The 21,032-nt window shown below is 40.7% G+C and overlaps 1 protein-coding gene across 1 annotated transcript in view; it reads left to right on the forward strand.

The window, feature by feature from the left end:
* The window catches only part of LOC122551779 (contactin-associated protein-like 5), an 879,926-nt gene that overhangs the window by 316,607 nt on the left and 542,287 nt on the right, over positions 1–21,032 (forward strand). Inside the window, exon 5 of the mRNA XM_043694242.1 lies at positions 16,183–16,386. Coding sequence (XP_043550177.1) covers positions 16,183–16,386 — 204 coding nt within the window. The remainder of the gene's footprint in view (positions 1–16,182; positions 16,387–21,032) is intronic.

Below are 21,032 nucleotides of genomic sequence, written 5' to 3' on the forward strand. Positions count from 1 at the left end.
TTGCTCACCTGTTTTAGAATTTAAATTTTATGATAAAAAAGATACAAAATAAAATCTTACACTCATCAGGTCTGGGATGCGAGAAACTAGACTTAGAAAGAGTATCCCAATTTATGCAGCATGAGAAAAGGGGTCTACTTGCTTGGAGCATGGTTGGCATAGAAATGCAGCTCAATCTATTAACTTCCGGCCATAGCAAGCTGATTAATGTCAGGCCGTGTGGGTCGACTCTGAATGGCGAGGCCAATGCCACTGGGAATGCTTCAGGAATTGGCAATTTCCGTCACCCTTAATGGAAAAGGTGCTATAGATGCATAACTCTGTTTGCATATACAAAATGGGGGACTGCATGTGAAGATAGCCTGTAGTACTTGAAAATTAAACATGCTGTGAGGCCAACTGGTAGTCTGTGCTGCCAGCAATTTTCTGCTTTTGGAGGACTTTCATGGTGTTGATGGCAGAATTGAGTGGGTGAATCAAAGAAGACCGGTTCTAGGATTATGATGGAAGCAAAAGTTTACAGAAAGAGGAATGAGCAGCAGAAAGGTGAAATGAAAGAGAATGTAATGGGAGCAAATGAAAGGGGGATCTATTACATGTTCGTCTTTAGTTATTGCACGTAAGCAGAAATGAGAAACATGTTTTAAAAGTGCATCATGGAATTGTACATTTATAGATCTTAAGTGTTATCGTGATAACAGAGAGGATTCAGTTCTGTATGTGTAGTTTTGGCATCCTCAGGAGTTTTAATTTCTCCTAAGGGTGAGCTAGGAACTGCTGCAATACTAATTAATATTCAGCAAGTAGCCATTTTCTGAAATTGGATTGCAAATCAGTAACACTGTAACTATCCACTTCTTACCTGACACCTTACTCTGAATAATGCAGCACTCAAAAATTAATGAACAAACAATATATCTGTGGCTTATTTCTCTGCTTGAAGTGCAAATCCTCAAATGCCAGCACTGTTCATTATTTCTGTGAATAAAAATATCCTGCCCTCATTTCTGTGCTATCTGAAAACAAATTACGGTTTGAAAAATTAATGAAGTTTGTGCACAGGTCATGAGTCTTTAGTGCTGGGCCAATGGATCTCTTTTTCCACTTTGGGCAAGGCATGTTATTATCAAGCATTCTGAAATTGGAGAGAGTGGATTAGAGTTTCTATTGCAATTCACTGGAAGTCAGCCAAATCAGTGCAAAGCATCAAGGAATTTCAAGCAGAAGTTACAGCAAGCACAAGCCAAACTACCTCCACCCTTTGCACTAGTTTTAAAACTACTTGAAGCCAATTCATTTTTGAAAACTGTCCCAAATCAAATCAATTATATTCATTATTTGCATTATTTTTCACAACTTGAAGAGTAAGTAATTTTTCATCAGTTCCACAACATTGGCACAATTTATCAGGTAAAAAGTATTAAAAGCTCAATCTCATTTTTGTTTTGGTTGAGTACCAGTTCTCTCATCTGATTCTAGCCCATTCTAACACTTGCTGTTCCACAGCAATTTCCCACAACTGGGATATCCTGGGACGATCCACCAATCCTGGCACTAATACCAATTTTACAAGGCTTTTATGCACAAGGATAAGCACTGTTAGTTCTGGAGCTGCCCTTGACTCTAGCCCTGGACGTGGCAGTCAAGGGATATTCATGGCTTCCTGTGTCCATAGGTACGTGGAGTTGCTCATTCATGGACTGGTGTAGAAGTGGGATAGCCTTATCCCCCAAGATCATCAAAGGAGGCCATGACACCAGACTATTTCTGTCTAATCTCAAGTTTCCACCTGGGTTAGTGCTGTTTGAGACTTCTGGGAGAATGCACTACCATTTAGGAGGAAGCTCAATGTCCTTCTCCACACTACCTGCATAATGTCACCATCTTCTCTCCAATACCTCACACTCACTGTATTTCAGCTACTGTACCTACCTCTCAGCAAGGCTCATGCTCTTCCACTCTCATCATTGCCTGCAACATCTTCCCTCACTTCCCTCACCCATCCCAATCCTGTGCCTCCCTGTGTGCCCCCTCTGCAGCCTACTCACTTGCTTGGGACGCTTCCCTATCTGCACCAACAATAATATCTGTATTACCTATTTTAATCTCTCTTAATATCTGTCTTGGTCTCTCATTACAGGAGGAACACAGCCCAGAATAGGGCAAAGTTGCAAGTCACATGACACCAGGTTATAGTAAACAAAAATAAACCAGTTGGACTATAACCTGGTAATGTCTGACTTCCGACTTTTTGTCCAACCTGGTCCAATAACGGCATATCCACATCATCAGAATAAAGCAGAAAGAGTCAAAACTTATGAGGAGAGAATCTTGATTCTGACTGCTCCCCAACATCTGACTGATAGTACCCAAGCCTCTTGAATCCTGTTTACTATGTTGGAACCCCTAAGTGAAAAATAAATCCCCTAACTTATCTAAGGACTCAATCATCACAAGCTTCTGACTTTTCTCTCTGTACTAAATGGTGTGGCAATTGTTATAGTCCAGACCAGGCATCCACAAAATATTGTTAGGAGATAGCCTAGATCTCAACTTTTATGTTTATTTAGAAGCAAGTGTAAGGTGCTGTGTTCCAGATGTGATTCGATTAGTCTGTCACTAGGCTTTAATCAAAACACATTTTATTCTTACATCAGTTGAAATGCACAAAGAAAGATGAAATGGCAGAACTTTGACTATTGTAATACTTAACAACATAATATATTATTTAACCAACAATCATCAACTCTCCCAATATAGGCAGCACACCATAAACATCCACTTTATTAAAAATGCAATAAGCAAAACAGGAGAAAGTGAGGACTGCAGATGCCGGAGTACCAGAGTTGAAAAATGTCGTGCTGGAAAAACACAGCAGGCCAGGAGCAGGAGAATCGACGTTTTGGACATAAGCCCTGAAGAAGGGATTATACCCGAAACGTCGATCCTCCTGCTCCTCAGATGCTGCCTGGCCTGCTGTGTTTTTCCAGCATGACATTTTTCAAACCAGCAAAACAGTTAACATTCTCATGTGCTATCACTCTCCAGACCAGAGCAAAGAAACAATCTGCCCCTTGTGATGTTTAACAGGAAGCCTCTTATCTAAGACTTCAGTCTGGCAGCCTGGAACTCAAGTTTTTAGCTCTGCAGCCAGCAGAAACCTTCAGTAACTGAAAGCAAAACTAAAAGCCTTCCTGAGTTTGTATGAATCCAGCCCACTCGTGATTTGTTTGTCTCATTTAAAATAAAAACACCAAGGAGAACTCAAAAGCTGTTTACTAACTGCCTTTTTGAAGGAGACATTTCAGCAACACGGTGACAATACCCCTCTGCAAGGGTGCCTGCAAAGAACACCTCTCTTACAGGCACAGTACTGACACACAGTATATCAGTACTGTGAGCCTGTTATCTCTAGTTGAGGAATGAGGCGCAAGAAGACAAGACAAGGCAAGGCAAAACAAGGATGCTGTGAACATTCAGTTTGGTATTGAATGAGTAGTAAGAGTTCAAGTGAGTGTTGCAGCTTGGTCTAATCTACAGGCATAAATATTTTCTGACCATAAATTGTCTTTGCAAGAGCCTTACAATGATAGTTACCATAAAGCCTGGGGTGCAACACTGATGTGCAGAAGAAAACTAGAAGTGAATCATAGATATGCCTCCAGGAGGCTGGCACATGTTGGATGCCAATACATGTTGGCATAGAGTTTTTGTGACTCATGCCCATAGAGTTATTTGTGCTTCATGTCCAATATTGTGGTTGTTTGAAGCAAATCTTGAACTTAAGTTGTCAGCTATCTGCTCTGTCTTCCATGTTGAGAATTCTTTGTGTCAAGTTTGTGTGTGGCAGATGGCATGCCAAAGCTGCACATTAATAAAATGAGATCTGTTGCTAAAGATATAAGGAATAAGGAAAAGTCTCCCTTAATATGTCACTCGCTGTATTGCCAGCATCTTGCCTCGATGGCTGGAACTTAGTTGCAAGATGCAGCAAATTGTTTCTGACATTGAGATAGGATCTCTTGGCTTCACACATGATTCTACCACATTCCTGATTGAAGTTTGTTTAGGCACCTTTATGATTCCACCCAGGCATTTATTTTCCTGAGAAAATGTCAATGCATACTGATGAAACTATTAAATATCTCATTCTAGATTTTTGAAGTAATACTTTGTTACTTATAATCTGGTTACATAACGGGTAATGAACTGGACACTTATTAAAATGCTTATTTAGTGTGGTGAATCCATTTTCAAATATATCTACATTAGAATACCCACATCTGTTGCATTTTTTTACATAAGTTGCATTGCAATTCAGTCTTTGGTTATCAATATTTTCTGACTAAGTTAATATTATTATTAACCTTTCATTTCTTAAAGCGTGGGTGAAAACCACCAATGATGTTTGAAAATGCTGCCTGATTGCACTGGGTCATGACAAAATTTACTTTTTTGATTATTGTAGTTAATTGATTTTGATTGAAAACTTGAGCCATAACTTCCCTTTGGAAAATCGATGTAATTTTGAGTACAGTTCACATCGTAGTTGGAGAATGCATCAAAAACAGAAACATTAGAACCATGGGTGGCACAGTGGCTCAGTGGTTAGCACTACTGCCTTACAGCACCCAGGATCTGGGTTCAATTCCACCCTCAGGCAACTGTCTGTGTGGAGGTTGCACGTGGCTACAGGGATCCTCCCCATGTGCTCCAATTTCTTCCCACAGTCCAAAGATGTGCAGGTTAGGTAGATTGGGCATGCCACATTGCTCATAATGTGCAGGCTAGGTGAGTTAGCTCTGGGAAATGCAGGAGTACGGAGGGAGGTGGGTCTGAATGGTCTGTGGAGGGTCAGTGTAGACTTGATGGGCTGAATGTCCTGCTTTCATTCTGTGATCTTCTATGGTTACTGCAGAGTGTTCAAAATAAAAAGTGAAAGTACTTCTGTCAATACCCTGCCCTAGACCTTCAGAGAAAAAAAAAGTTCCAAGCTCGTAATGAATTCTGCCTATCAGCTCGCACTGAGGGAAACAATATTAAATCAGTGTCCACCAAGGGAGGAAGTAGTACAGTTAGTCAAAGGATGGAACAGGGTTGTGCCATTCAAATGAATCATTGCTGACCTGTATCTTAAATCCATCTACCTTTGTCCTGTAGTCCTTAGTATCCATGCCTAACAAAATTCTCAGCTTTGCAGATATTTTCTTGAACCTGTTCAGACCTGTTATTACAAACCTTTGGAACAGGTAGGGCTTGAACCTGGTTATTCTGGCTCAGAGGTAAGGACACTACCACTGAACCCAAGAGGCACAATCTAAGTGCTATAGATTTTGTTTTGAATTTGAACTGTTATGACACATCTCTGGAGCAGATAGCTCTTGAACCCAGGTCGCCAATCTCAGAGGTAGGGACACTACCAATGCTCCGCAATAAGCCCAAGTACACTTTGGGATCTTTATTGCCCAATTAAGAGCCCGATTGGCACTTAATGTCCTCCCAAATGAGATATAACAGGACTCTAAATAAATATAAATATTTAATCGAATCAGTTCTTGAAAAAGAATCACTGTAAAAGCATGCTTTGCGCCATTTTTAATGGACATGACTGGGTAATACTGAGAGTCATGTCCATTAAAAATGGCGCAAAGCATGCTTTTACAGTGATTCTTTTTCAAGTACTGATTCGATTAAATATTTATATTTATTATCATTTCAACAATTCCCTGATTTTCAGAATATTTTTATAATATGCATTTTCCTGTGAAAGACTGCTGTTTGTATCAAAAACTTTGGTATGCAACCTTAGAGTCAGCATATAGATACTTCAAGAGAAAAAATATAATTATCTTCACATACTGAGGTATGTTCAAAGTGGATCTATCCACAGTCAGCATACAAATTGCTATGATAAAATAAATAGAGTAGATAGACAGTCTCTATTGATTTCTTTAGAAGGGAAAAAAAATCAGTCAGTTGAGTCACATCATTTGTTGGTGAGCTTTCTTTACATCTTCATCGAGTCCTGATTCCATGAATTTATCTCCTCATTAATTATCCGTTCTTCTTATTAGTGCTGAGAGTAATTAATTACTTTGTCAAATATTGAATATTTTTTCTCCTATCTCTTTTATTGTCACTATGCTATGCACCTTCTCCAGCCAGGAATGCAGCTAATCAGATTTTGTCTTTTGTGCTTTCTCAGTCTACATCATCACATATCAAACCATTCGCTCTCTGAAGACCTGAGACAGACAGATTATATGGATAGAAGGTCATTGCAGACTTGGCATTGACTCACAGTTGCTTCCAGTTATTTTTTTTGGAATCTGAACAGCTGTCAGTGAGAGGAGACATTCATCTCCTATCCCAGAACGGATTAAAATCTGGCCTTCAAAGGTGAAGGACAGTGATTAAGATTAGTAGCTCAGCCATCATGACCTTATAAGGTATCAAAATAATTAGGTATCTTTATTGAAAATCATGTTTACACACTGCCTAGTCAGACGGCAGAACATCCCAAGTTGTTTCAGCACCATTGAGGCACTTCTCAACTGGAGTCAATACTGTAATGCAAGGGTGGAAGGTGATGTTCTGAACCAGTAATCCAGAGGTTTGGGCTAAAGCTCTGCATACAGGGGTTCAAATCCTGTCACAGCAGCTGGTGCAATTTAAAATTCAATTCATAAACCTGGAACTGAAAGCTTGTCTTGGTGACCATGAAACTATTATTGATTGTTGTCAAAATCCATCTGGCTCATTAATGTCCTTGTGAGGTGCAAATCTGACAGCGTTTCATGGTCTGACTTTTAAAAAGAAAGATCATTCATGGGCTGCAGGTGTTTGATGGCTGGGCCAGCATTTATTGCCCCTGTCTCAGGTTGCCCTTGAAACATTGATGGTGAGTTACTTTCTTGAACTGCTGAAGCCCAAATGCTGTAAGTAGGCCGACAGTGCTATTAGTGAGGGAGTTCCAGAATTTCAACCCAGTGACACTGAAGGAACAATGACTTCTTAAATGTTTATTCTTATCCATCTACTTTTGGCTTCAAAAATAAGGGGCGGGTCTTCTTCTGGCTGGGCATTTTGATATTTACAGAATATACTATCAGTGTGATCCTGATAAAGGCAAAACAAGATGAAAGATAAATAAAGCTTGTTCATATTCACTTACATGATTACAGATCTGATCATAGCACTCAGCCCGGATTAAATTTCTTTTTTTTTGTTCATTCATCAGGTGCATTTGTCATTGTCTGGGTTAGCATTTATTCCCCATCTTCAATTGCCTTTAGGAATGAGCGTGAGCTGCCTTCTTGAACTGTTGCAATCTATTTGATGGAGGTCTGCATCAACCTGGATTTTGACACTTAAGGAACAGCAACATATTTCCAAGTCAGGATGGGGAGCGACTTGGAGTAAAACCTGCAGGTGGTGGTGTTCCCATGTACCTGCTGTCCTTGGTCTTTCTAGTTGGTAGAGGTCATGGGTTTGTTGAAGGAGCCTTGATGAAACTTATAGATAGTACATACTGCTGCTACTAAGCTTCTGTGGTGGAGGGAGTGAATGTTTGGGGGTGTGGTGCCAGTCAAGTGGGCAGCTTTGTCCTGGATGGTGTTAAACGTTTTGATGATTCTTAGAACTATCTAGACAGGCAGTGCCCTCAGACCAAATATGCTCTGTTGCTTCACCTGTGACCTTCCCTCCATCGTAAGGTCAGAAATGGGGATGGCTACTGATGACTGCAGAGTGTTCACCACCTTCCATGGCTCAGATAATAAAGCTATCCATATCTAAATACAGCAACACCTGGATAATATCCAGGTTTGGATTGACAAGTGGTAAGTAACATTTGTGCCACACAAGTGCCAGGCAATGAACTACTCCAATAAAATAAAATTTCATCACACTCCTGACTTGCACCTTGTAGATGGCTACCGGAGATGAGTTACCCACTGTGGGATTCCTAACCCATGATCTGCCCTTGTGATCACAGTACTTGTATAGCTAGTCCAGTTGAATTTTTAGTCAATGTTAACCCTCAGAATGTTAATAGTGGAGAATTCAATGATATCAGTGAATAATGTTATTCATTGTAAAAAAGGTGAAATTTTCTTTTATTGGAGTAGTTCATAACCTGGCACTTGTGTGGCACAAATGTTTCATACCACTTGTCAATCCAAATCTGGATAGTATCCAGGCCTTGCTATTATCCAAGCCTTGCTACATTTAGATCTGGACAGCTTCATTATCTGAGTCATAAAAGATGGTGAACACTCTGCAGTCATCAGTGGCCATCCCTATTTCTGACTTTATAATGGAGGGAAAGTTACAGATGAAGCAACCAAGCATATTTGGTCCAAGGGCACTACCTTGAAAAATGCCAGGAGGGATATCCTGAAACTGAGGTGACTGACCTCAAACTACCTTATCATCTTCCTTTGACTCCAAGCAGCAGTGAGATTTCCTTCTGATTCTGATTGTCTTGATGACACATTAAGTAAAATGTGGAATGAGAAGCAAAGTTAATATCACAGACTGATATCATCTCATCACAACAGGCAAAGACACAGGCTAAATCTACTCCGATTTTAAGTAAACACAGAGACAGTGAGAGCGGGAGTGGGCAAAAGTAATTGCGTGGAAGATAGAACTGATTAAATGAGAACTGAGATGATGAACCTAGGCACAAGAGGACTTGGCAAGTAAAATGAAATCAAAAGAAATAGTATAAATTTGAAAAGAACAGATGACTGCCACACAAAAACAATAAATAAAAATAAGAGCGGAAATTATTACCTGATAGGATTGAACCCAGTATAGAATATGGAAGGTTGCAATGTGCCTAATCAAAACATGCAAAGCTGTTCCTCAGTTCTATGTTGAGCTTGAGTGAGCAGTTCAAGAGGCCAGAGGTAGAGAGGTCAAAATGAGCATAGAACTGAGAATAAAAATGACAAATGGCTGGTAGCTCAGGAGTCAATCTGCTGAAATGAATGGTGAAGTCCTGCAAAGCCGTCACCTCATCTGCACTGAGATATAGAGGAGACTGCATTGAGGGCAGCAAATACATTCTACTAAAGTGAAAGATGTCCAAGTAAATTGTGGCTTCTCCTGGAAGGATTGCACTTGAATAGGGAATAGGGAGGAAGTGAGGTTATGGAGACAGAAAGCAACAACGTAGTATTTGAATGGAAAATGTCTTATGGAATTAGCTTACTCAAAAGTTTGGGTCATGAACAAGTCAGAAATTTTATGGAAAGTTTCACTTACTGTTACATTTAATTTGTTGAACAGCTTTACAGTGTGAAATATATATTAATCTAAAACAAAAAAAATTCAAATGCAAAAAATAAAGGATTTATTAAACAGAGACTTTACTGCTATTTGGCCAGTGTAAAGGTCTCTTTGATTAAGTAGTGTAATCTGAACTAATAGCTCTCATGGATATTTATGTGTTTTCCCAAAGTATTTTATGGAGTTATTTTGTATTGTCTTGCACTTTTATCAGTTTACCCTTTGCACTCTACCAGTGATGTTTTTACCTGCCTACAGAACCCAAGGAAAGTTGGCCATCTTTCCTACAGACTTTGCCTGGCCTACTCTCTGGTCATACACCTGAAACTTGACACTTAGCTCATCACGGAGAAAGTTGCAGACTGGAAACTGATTGTAGTTGAGAATAGGAAAGAAGTACAAAACATTTCCTTTCATCAGAGGTGTAGTGCCTCTGTCAAGACAATACAAGTTTATTGCTTCTCTGTTCTGATGGTCTGTTAGGTTACCTGCTCATAACTAATTACAATAACTTAGAATCAATGGCTTCAAGATTTCAGAGTAATAGAGTCATAGAGATGTAGAGCATGGAAACAGATCCTTCGGTCCAACTTATCCATGTCGACCAGATATCCTAAATTAATCTAGTCCCGTTTGCCAGCACTTGGCCCATTTCTCTCTAAACCCTTTGTATTCATATACCCATACAGGTGCCTTTTCAATGTTGTAAGTGTACCAGCCTCCACTACTTCCTTCGACAACTTATTCCATACACGCACCACTCTCTGCCCCTTAGGTCCATTTTAAATCATTCCCTTCTCACCTTAAACCTATGTCCTCTAGTTTCGGACTTCCCCACCCAGGGAAAAGACCATCTATTTACCCTATCCATGACCCTCATGTTTTTATAAACCTTCATAAGGTCACCCCTCAGCCCGTGATGCTCCAGGGAAAACAGCCCCAGCCTATTCAGCTTCTCTCTGTAGCTCAAACACTTCAACCATGGCAAAACCCTCGCAAATCTTTTCTGAACCCTTTCAAGTTTCACAACATACTTTCTATAGCAGGGAGACCAGAATTGCACACAGTATTCAAAAAGTGGTCTAACTAATGTCCTGTACAGCCACAACATTATATTCCAACTCCTATACTCAATGCTCTGATCAATAAAAAGAAGAAAATCTATCTTCGACTCCACTTTCAAGGTACTGCGAACCTGCACTCCAAGGTCTCTATGTTCAGCAACGCTCTGCAGAACCTAACCATTAATGCATAAGTCCTGCCCTGATTTGCCTTTCCAAAATGCAGCATCTCACAGTTGTCTAAATTAAATTCCAACTGACACAACTCGGTCCTTTGGCCCATCTGAGCAAGAGCGCTGTATACATAGAGCAGAGAATGTTACAGCGAAGTACAGGCCCTTCGGCCCTTGATGTTTCGCCAACCTGTGAAAATAATTTGATACCCATCTAACCTACAACGTTCCATTATTATGCATATGTATGTCCAATGCCCATTTAAATGCCCTTAATGTCAGTGAGTCTACTACTGTTGCAGACAGGCCATTCCAGGCCCCTACTACTCTCTGAATAAATAAACTACCCCTAATATCTTTCCAAAAACTATCACCCCTCAATTCAAATCTAAGTCTCTAATGTTAGCCTTAACTATCTGAGGAAAAAGGCTCTCACTGTCCACCCTATCTAACCCTCTGATTATCTTGTCCATGTTGATTAAGTCACCTCTCAATCTTTTTCCGTCCAACAAAGACAGTCTCAGTTCCCTCAGACTTTCCTTGTAAGACCTTCCTTTCATGCCAGGCACCATCCCAGTAAATCTCCTCCTAACCCTTTCCAAAGCTTCCACATCCTTCCTATAATGCGGTGACCAGAACTGCAAGCACTATTTCAGTGTCTTGTATAGCTGAAGCATGACCTCATGGCTCCAAAACTCAACCCCCTACCAATAAACGTCAACACACCATACGCCTTCTTAACAACCCTACCACCCTGGGTGGCAACGTTTAGTGATTTATGCACCTGGACACCGAGATCTCTCTGTTCATCTACACTGCCAAGAATTTTACCATTAGCCCAGTACTCTGCATTCCTGTTACTTCTTCCGAAGTGAAATACCTCACTTTGCATTGAACTCCATTTGCCATTTCTCAGCCCAGCTCTGCATCTTATCCTTTGCAGCTCACAATATTCTTTGGCATATCCACAACTCTGCCTACCTTAGTGCCATCTGCTAATTTACTAACCCATCCTTCTACACCCACATCCAGATCATTTATAAAAATGACAAACGATAGTGGCTCCAAGACAAGTCCCTGCGGCACACCACTGGTAACTGAGCTTCAGGACGAACATTTCCCATCAACCACCACCCTCTGTCTTCTTTCAGCTAGCCAATTTCTGATCCAAACCACTAAATCACACTCAGTCCTGAAACTTCACATTTTATGCAATAGCCTACTGTGTGGAACCTTATCAAATGCCTTACTGAAATACAAATACACCACATCAACTGCTTTATCTTCATCCACCTGTTTTGTCATCTCCTCGAAGAACTCAATAAGGTTAGTGAGGCACGACCTACCCTTCTCAAAACTGTGTTGACTATCCGTAATGAAATTATTTCTTTCCAGATGATTATAAATCCTATCTCTTATAACATTTTCCAACACCTTACCCACACCAAAGTAAGACTCGTCGGCCTATAATTACAAGGGTTGTCCCGACTCCCCTTCTTAAACAAGGTAACAACATTTGCTATCCTCCACTCTTCTGGCACGACTCCTGTTGACAATGACGACATAAAGATCGAAGCCAAAGGCTCTGAAATTTCCTCCCTGGCTTCCCAGAGAATCCCATGAAAAATCCCATCTGGCCCATGGGTCTTATCTATTTTCTGATCTTCCAAAATTTCTAAAACCTCCTCTTTGGCAAAAGTGAGAATAGCAGATGCTGGAAACCAGAGTTTAGATCAGAGTGGTGCTGGAAAAGCACAGCAGGTCAGGCAGCATCCGAGGAGCAGGAAGGGCTTTTGCCTGAAGCGTTGATTTTCCTGCTCCTCGGATGCTGCCTGACCTGCTGTGCTTTTCAAGCACCACTGTGATCAAAACCTCCACTTTGACAACCTCAATCTTATCTAATCTTGTAGCCTGTATCTCCATATTCTCACTAACATTGCTCTTTTCCATTGTAAATACTGACGAAAAAACTCTGAGGTAACGTTCTTCGGCTGTCCACTACACCTCCAATTTTGGTGTTATCTGCAAAACTTATGAACTATACCTCTATGAACTTATATTGGAAGCTGATGGAATATAATTCCATGTGTTATTCGTCACTGGGATCTTCTTAAAAAATATTTTCTTGTACCACTTAAAAGCTACTGAGGTAATTAAGAGTTTAAGACTCACATAAGTAAGGGTTGGTTTGTAATGCACAGGGATGCGAACAGTGTGGTTCAATTCCCACACCAGCTAAGCTTACCATGTAGTGCTGTCGTCCTCAACCTCTCCCCTCACCTGAGGTGTGGTGACCCTCAGGTTAAACCAACACCAATTTGTCAGCCCAGCCCTTTGGTCTGGTAAGACTGTGGCAACTTTACTTTTTACATACAAGTCAACTTTCTAAGAGAGAATTCAAGCTGAATAGCTTCAAAGAAACAAAACTGCAGCAAATAAAACTTATGCAGTCAGTTTTTTGCATAATAAGAGTGAGTGAAATAAACTATTTTGAAAATAACAATATATTTTCCTTACAATCAGAAGCATGCAAGGCTGATTCACTTGTATTTCTTCAGTATTTTTGTTCCATTAATGCTGACAGTTATTAAGGATTCATGCAAACTCACACTGAAGAAAAATAATATTTTGAAGGCTCAAATCAAATGAATATATATTGCTTTCCACAATGAGAATTCATTGATAATAATTTGAGATTATGGAAAACAATTTCACAGATGGCATCACATAACACAAAATATATCTTAATAATTCCTTCCTTTTCTTACGTAAGTTGATGCCTGTCTGTCTATCAGTCCATGAAAACCTGATCTAAAGCAGCAGTATGTGCAATCTACAAGACACACTGCAGAAATGTGACAAAGATCCTTAGACAGCGCCTTCCAAGCTCATGACCATTTTCATGTAGAGGGATAAGGGCAGCATATCCATGGGAATACCATTACCTGCAAGTTTACCTCCAAGCAACTCACCATCCTGATTTGGAAATAAATTGCAGGAGGCTGGAAGAACACAGCAAGCCAGGCGGTATCAGGAGGTGGAGAAGTCAATGTTTCGGGTATAAACCTTCTTCAGGAAATATGTCACCATTCCTTCAGCATTGCTAGGTAAATAGCTTGGAATTCTATACCAAATGGCATTTTGCTTTTCCCTACAGCACATGGACTGCAGCGGTTCAACAAGATAGTTCATACTCACCTTCTCAAGGGCAATCAGGAAGTAATGGAGAGCAACTATGTAGCATCATTGCAAGTTTGGTCCAGGGTTCTAAAGCCCTTACTCTGTACATTTTCCTAAGCTTTTCTCATAATCATAAACTCCAATTAATTGGAGTGTACGTTCTCAAATAAGTTACTTAGATTGCTGTTTCTTGCAATGTTTGCTATACATGTTTTCCCAAATATCTTCCATATCATTCGAAGTCTTTGACTTGATTCATCTGTGGCATTTATTGGATAAGACAAGTCTCTGAATAGATATCGAAGCACTTGAGATAAAGTTGGAGAGCTTTCCTTTCAATTGTTGGCTTCTGCAAGGTCAGGCTGAGCTGTACTTACTAAAGGATCTTACATTGATATAACTGTACATGGAAATTAGGTTGTTGCTTTTTCTACATCAATAGCAGCTGGATCAAGTGATAATGTTACTTCTCCAGTAAAATAAAAATGGCGTTGTTAAATTGTGGTGTTCGTGTTATTTGCTATTTGTCAGCACAAATCTTGACATTCTTCAGGTCTTCAGGTGGACTGCTTCAAGTTCTAATGATTCACAAATGGTGCTTATCATTGTGCAATTATCAGCAAACATCCTCATTTCTGACCTTATGATGAAGGGAAGGTCATTGACGATGTAACTGAAGATGTTTGGGCCTTAGATGTTACCCTGAGAAACTCCTGCAGTGCCGTCTTGTGTTTGAGATGATTGTCCTCAAACAATGGCAGCCTTCTAACTTTGATTCCACTTGTTGCATTTTTATTCCTGATTCCCATCAACTATAGTTTTGCTAGAAATCTTCAATGCAACACTCAGTTAAATGCAGCCTTGATGTCAAGGGCAGTCACCCTCACTTCACTTCTTGGGTTTTTTGTTCAATTTTAGGCTTGGGACATAACGAGGTCAGAGCCAGAATGACTCTCATGGAACTCAGTTTGAATATCAATGGTAATTTATTGTTGAACAAATGCTGATTGGTAGTGATCACTTTCTTCAGTGTGCTGATGATTGAAGGTGCACCGAAGTGGCTGGGTTGGATTTGTCCTACTTTTTGTGGACAGGACGTACCTGGGTAAATATCAACATTGATTAGTAACTTATGTGATTGTGCATAAATGGCTTGGTTAGGAGTGCAACTGGTTGTGGAGTTGAAATCTTCAGTACTATGACCAGAATGTTGTCAGGGCTCGTTGTTTTACCATATCCAGTGTCATCAGTCATTTCTTGACGTTACGTGAAGTGAATTGAATTAGCTGAAGCCAATCTGTGATACACAGTACCTCAGGAAGATGCCAAGATGGATGTTTCATTTTAGATTTCTGGCTGAAGATAGATATGAATACTTCAGCCTTACCTTTGCACAGTAATGTCATGCAAGCCCCTGATTGAGAATTGCAACATTTGTGGAGTTTTCTCCTGTTGTGAGTTGTTTAATTTTCCACCATCATTCAAGGCAGGATGTGGCAGGACTCCTGAGCTGAAGTCTGATCCATTAATTGAGCAATACTTAGTACTATGTATTGTCAGCTGCTTACACTATGTTTAATGCAAGCAATCCTGTGTTGCAGCTTCACCAGGTTGACTTCTCATTTTCGGAACAACTCATGGATCTTAGCTCAGTGACTGTAAGGAAATGATGATATAGTTCTAAATAAGGATAGTTTATGGCATGCAGGGACGTTGTAAGTGGTGGTAAACCCATGCATCTTCTACCCCTGTCCTTCTCAGTGCAACATTGTGAATTTAGGGTGGCTGGCAAGCGTTTTGTTTATAGTACTCATGGCTGCTGCTGTGCCAACCAAGCAGGCTGCTTTGTCCTCGAAAATATCAAACTTAAATGTTGCCGGAACAGCACATTCAGGCAGGAGGAGAATATTTCAACACACTTTTATCTTGTATCTGGTGGAGAGGCATCAGGGAATCAGGTGAGTTACTCACCCAAAATTCCCAGCTGTGATCTGCTGAGGCAGTCACTACATTTATATGGCTGGTCAATTCAGTTTACAGTTAATGGGATGTTAACAGTGGGGCAATCTGGTGATGGTAATACCATTGAATGCCAATGGGGGGTGTTTAGATTCTCTCTTGTTGGAAATGGCTATTATCTGGTAATATATTCAAATCTGTACTGGGGGAGGAGTGAGGTTACTGAAGGTGTATGAATCTCATTGTGATGTATCAGGATGCTGTCAATAGTAATAAATTAATAATTTCTGATGCTAGGAGATGATTTAGTTCAAGTCTTCTCCAAGTAATTTTCTATAACTTATACTGGAGATACAAATGGTTGTATTTCATGCTGTTTCTCCAGGGCTTATCTGGATTTTTCAGCTCAAGTTATGGTGACTGATTACATATGGAAATTTAATCTCAATTTTGTTATGAGACAGTGAAGAGTTTTTCGAAATGTGACGTTAATATTTTTTCTTCCCCTGTAGAATCTGATGTCGCCGACTTTGATGGCAGAAGTTCACTACTCTACAGGTTCCATCAGAAGAGCATGAGCACGGTCAAGGACATAATTTCCTTGAAATTCAAGACAATGCAAAGTGATGGAGTTATGTTGCATGGAGAAGGACAACGCGGAGATCGTATTACACTGGAGCTAAAGAAAGGCAAACTTTCATTGCAGATCAATTTAGGTAAGCATTTAAATACCTAAACTAGCAACAGTAATGAACTATGGTCCAATAATACACCCATAAATGCAATATATAATTGGAGAAGTGGAAGTATATAGAATCAGTCCTTGAGAAAGCACTGAAGGTAATGATGGTAAGGGTGCAGTTGGGTTAGCAGTACTCATTGTCTGTCGAGGAGCTCATTTTTGTCATTGGTTAAATTCACTTATGTTGGTGGAAAGTAAGCCTGATGGATAAGATTCAAACCCAAATTTATGGAAATGTACAGGATGCATCTGCAAAGTGACAAACCATCACTAAGAATAATTAAAAATAGGAAAAAGAGTAGGCCGATCATGCCTTTGAGCCTGTTTGGTCATGATCGAGGTTGGTTACCCCTACCTCGTACTCTGTTCTCATTTTTGACCTACCCTTTCATCCCTTTAGTCCCAGGAATTATATCTGTCACCTTCTCGAAAACATTCATTGTTTTGGCCTCAAACACTTTCTGTAACAGACAATTCCATGAGCTCATCATTCTCTGGTTGAAGAAATTTCTCCTCATCTCAGTTCAATTGGCCTACCCTGTACTCTTAGACTGTGATTGGTACTGGACCTTGGAAACATCCAACCTGCATTTACCCTTATAGTTGTGTTAATATTTTATTCTCTGAGATTCCACCCTCATTATTCTAAACTCTATAAGTATAGTCCAGTTTCTGTTCATACATCGATTTTGCCATCCCAAGAATCAGTCTGGTAAACTTTTGTTGCACTCCCTCCACATCACCTTCCTTCCTCAGATAAAGAGACTGAATTGTGCACACAATACTCTGAGTGCAGTCTCACCAAGGCCTTGTACAATTGTAGCAAGACATCCTGCTCTTCTACTTGTATCCTCTCATGATGAAGAATAACATGGCATTTTCCTTATTCACTGTCTGTTACTCCTGCATGCTTAACTTCAGTACATGAATATCCAGGTCTCTTTGAACCTCCACTTGTCCAAATCTATTGCTATTCAGATAATAGTCATCTTCTTGATTTTGATACCAAAGTGGATAACCTCATATTTATCCATCTTCCAAACCCTTAACCACTTCCATCTTGAAGGACAAGGGCAGCAGAAACATAAGACCATAAGACTATTAGACAAAGGAGCAGAAATTATGCCATTCAGCCCATCTGCTCTGCCATTCAATCATGGCAGATAAGGTTTTCAACCCCATTCTCCCACTTTTTCCCCTTGATCCCCTTGGTACTCAAGAACCTATTTATCTATCTTAAATATACTCAATGATCTGGCCCCCACAGTCTTCTGTGGCAATGAATTCCATAGATTCACCAGTCTCTGGCTGAAGAAGTTTCTCCTTATCTCCATTCTAAAAAGTCTTCTCTTTACTCTAAGGCAAGGCCCTCGGGTCCTAGTCTCTCCTACCATTGGAAACATCTTCCCAACATCCCGTCTGTACAGGCCATTCAGTATTCTGTAAGTTTCAATTAGATCCTGAAGAAATGCCCGAAATGTCGATTCTCCTGTTCCCTGGATGCTGCCTGACCTGCTGCGCTTTTCCAGCAACACATTTTCAGCTCTGATCTCCAGCATCTGCAGACCTCACTTTCTCCTCAATTAGATCCCTCCCATCCTTCTGAACTCCATCAAGTATAAACCAGAATCCTCAAATGTTTCTCATATGTTAAGCTTTTCATTTCTGGGACGATTCTCATGAACCTCCTCTGAATACGCTCCAGGGTCAGTACAACCTTCCTGACATATGGGACCCCAAACTGCGCACAATATTCCAAATGTGATTTGACCAGAGCCTTATAGAGCCTCAGAAGTACAAGCCTGCTTTTATATTCAAGTCCTCTCAAAATAAATGCTATCATTGCATTTGCCTTCCTAACTACTGACTCAACCTGCATGTTTACCTTGAGAGAATCCTGGACTAGAACTCCCAAGTCTCTTTGTACTTCAGACTTCTGAATTTTCTCCCCATTTAGGAAATAGTCCATGCCTCTATTCTTCCGATCAAAATGCATGAGCTCACACTTTCCCACATTATTCACAATTCTTTGCCCACTTTCCTAACCTGAACAAATCCGTCTGCGGACTCCCTGCCTCCTCAATGCTACCTGTCCCTCTACCTATTATTGTATCATCTGCAAACTTAGCCAGGATACACTCAGTTCCTTCATCTAGATTGTTAATGTCTAAAGTAAAAAGTTGTGATCCCAACACAGCCTTGTGGAACACCACTTGTCACTGGCTGCCATCCTAAGAAGGACTCTTTTTTTCCCCACTCTCTTCTTTCTGCCAGACAGCCAAGCTTTCATCCATGCCTCTGACACCATGGGCCCTTAAGTTACTCAGTAGCCTCCTGTACAGCACCTTGTCAAAGGCCTTCTTGAAGCCCAGGTAGATAACATCCATATGCTCTCCTTGGTCCAACCTACTCATTACTTCCTCAAGAAATTCCAACAGATTTGTCAGTCATGACCTCCCTTTTATGAACCCATGTGCTGACTTTGTCCCATTTTACCAAATACTTCCAAGTATTCAGAAATCTCATCCTTCACAATGGCTTCCAGGATCTTACCCAAAACCGAGATTAGTATAATTGATCTGAAATTTTCAGTCTTTTGCCTTACTCCCTTTTTAAACATGGGTGTCACCTTAGTGATATTCCAGTCCTCTTGGGACCCTCCCTGAATCTAGCAATTCCTAAAACGTCACCTCTAAAGCCTCCAATATCTCTTCAGCTGTCTCCCTTAGAACACTCAGGTGTAGTCAATCTGGTCCAATGACTTACCCAGCTTCAGTCCATTCAATCTTTCTAGCAGCTTCTCCTTGCTAAAGACCACCATACTCAGCTCTGCCCCCTCACTCACTTGAATTTTTGGTATATTATTCATCTCTTCCATCGTGAAGATGACACAAAGTAATTAGTCATTTCCTCAGCCGTTTCTTTGTTCCCCATAACTTTTTATCCTGCATCACTTTCTAGTCACCCAATGTCCACTTTTGCCTCTCTTTTGCCTTTTAAATATCGAAACAGATTCTTTCAGTCTTTCATTGTATTACTGGCTAGCTTACGCTCATATTTAATCTTCTCCCTCCTTATTTCTTTTTTTATTGCCCTCTGTTGGTCTTTGTAAGCTTCCCAATCCTTTGGTTTCTCACTGCCCTTCACCACATTATATGCTTTCTCTTTTACCTTTATGGTATCCCTGGCTACCCTGGTCAGCCACGATTGCCTCATCCTCCCTGTTTCATGCTTGTTTTTCCTTGGGATGAATCTCTGTCGTGACTCCTGAATTACTCCCAGAAACTCCTGCCATTGCTGTTCCACTGTCCTTCCTGCTAGGCTCCTCTCCCAGTCAAAAAATGTGGTGCTGAAAAAGCACAGCTGGCCAGGCAGCAACCAAGGAGCAGGCGAATCGACGTTTCGCGCATAAGCTCTTCATCAGGAATAGGTCTTCATCATTCCCGATGAAGAGCTTATGCTCAATACGTCAACTGTCCTGCTCCCCGGATGCTGCCTGACTGACTGTGCTTTTCCAGTACCATACTTTTTGACTCTGATCTCCAGCATCTACAGGCCTCACATCCTCTCACAGTCAGTTCTACCCAGCTCTTCCTCATGCCTCTGCAGTTGCCTTTATTCACTTGTCATACTGTTACCTCTGATTCTATCTTCTCCCTCTCAAATTGCAGTGTAAATTCAAGCTCCTCAGGGTTCCTTTACCTTAAACTCCTTTAACAAGTCTACCTCATTGCACAACACTAAATCCAGAATTGCCTGATCCCTCGTGGGCTCCACCACAAGCTGCTCCAAAAAGCCATCTCATAGACATTCCACAAATTGCTTTTCTTACAATCCACTACCAACCTGATTTTCCCAGTCTACCTGCATATTCAAATCCCCCATGATCACTGTAACTTTGCTTTTCTTACACATCTTTTCTATCTCCTGGTGTATCTTGTGTCCCACCTCCAGACTCCTATTTGGAGGTCTGTACGTAACTCCAACTATAACTTTTTTTTAACCTTTGCTGTTCCTCAAATCTACCCACACAGATTCTACACCATCTGATCCTATTTTGTTTCTTACTATTGATTTAATTTCATTTCCTACTCATAAGGCAACCCCACACACTCTGCCCACCTGCCTATCTTTTCGATCAGATGTATATCCTTGAATATTCAGCTCCCCATCCTGATCTTCTACATCTCCATGATGCCCACCACATCATACCTGTCAACTTCACTCTGTGCCACAAGCTCACTCCCAACACTGTGTGCATTCAGATATAATGCCTTCAGTCCTGTATTAACCATCCCTCTTAGAACATATAGAACATAGAAGAATACAGCGCAGTACAGGCCCTTTGGCCCTCGATGTTGCGCCGATCCAAGCCCACCTAACCTATACTAACCCATTATCTTCCATATACCTATCCAATGCCCGCTTAAATGCCCATAAAGAGGGAGAGTCCACCACTGCTACTGGCAGGGCATTCCATGAACTTACGACTCGCTGAGTGAAGAACCTACCCCTAACTTCAGTCTATATCTACCCCCCCTTAATTTAAAGCTATGCCCCCTTGTAATACCCGACTCCATACGCGGGAAAAGGTTCACACTGTCAACCCTATCCAACCCC

Source organism: Chiloscyllium plagiosum, chromosome 7, assembly GCF_004010195.1.
Source record: "Chiloscyllium plagiosum isolate BGI_BamShark_2017 chromosome 7, ASM401019v2, whole genome shotgun sequence".
Taxonomy (NCBI): domain Eukaryota; kingdom Metazoa; phylum Chordata; class Chondrichthyes; order Orectolobiformes; family Hemiscylliidae; genus Chiloscyllium; species Chiloscyllium plagiosum.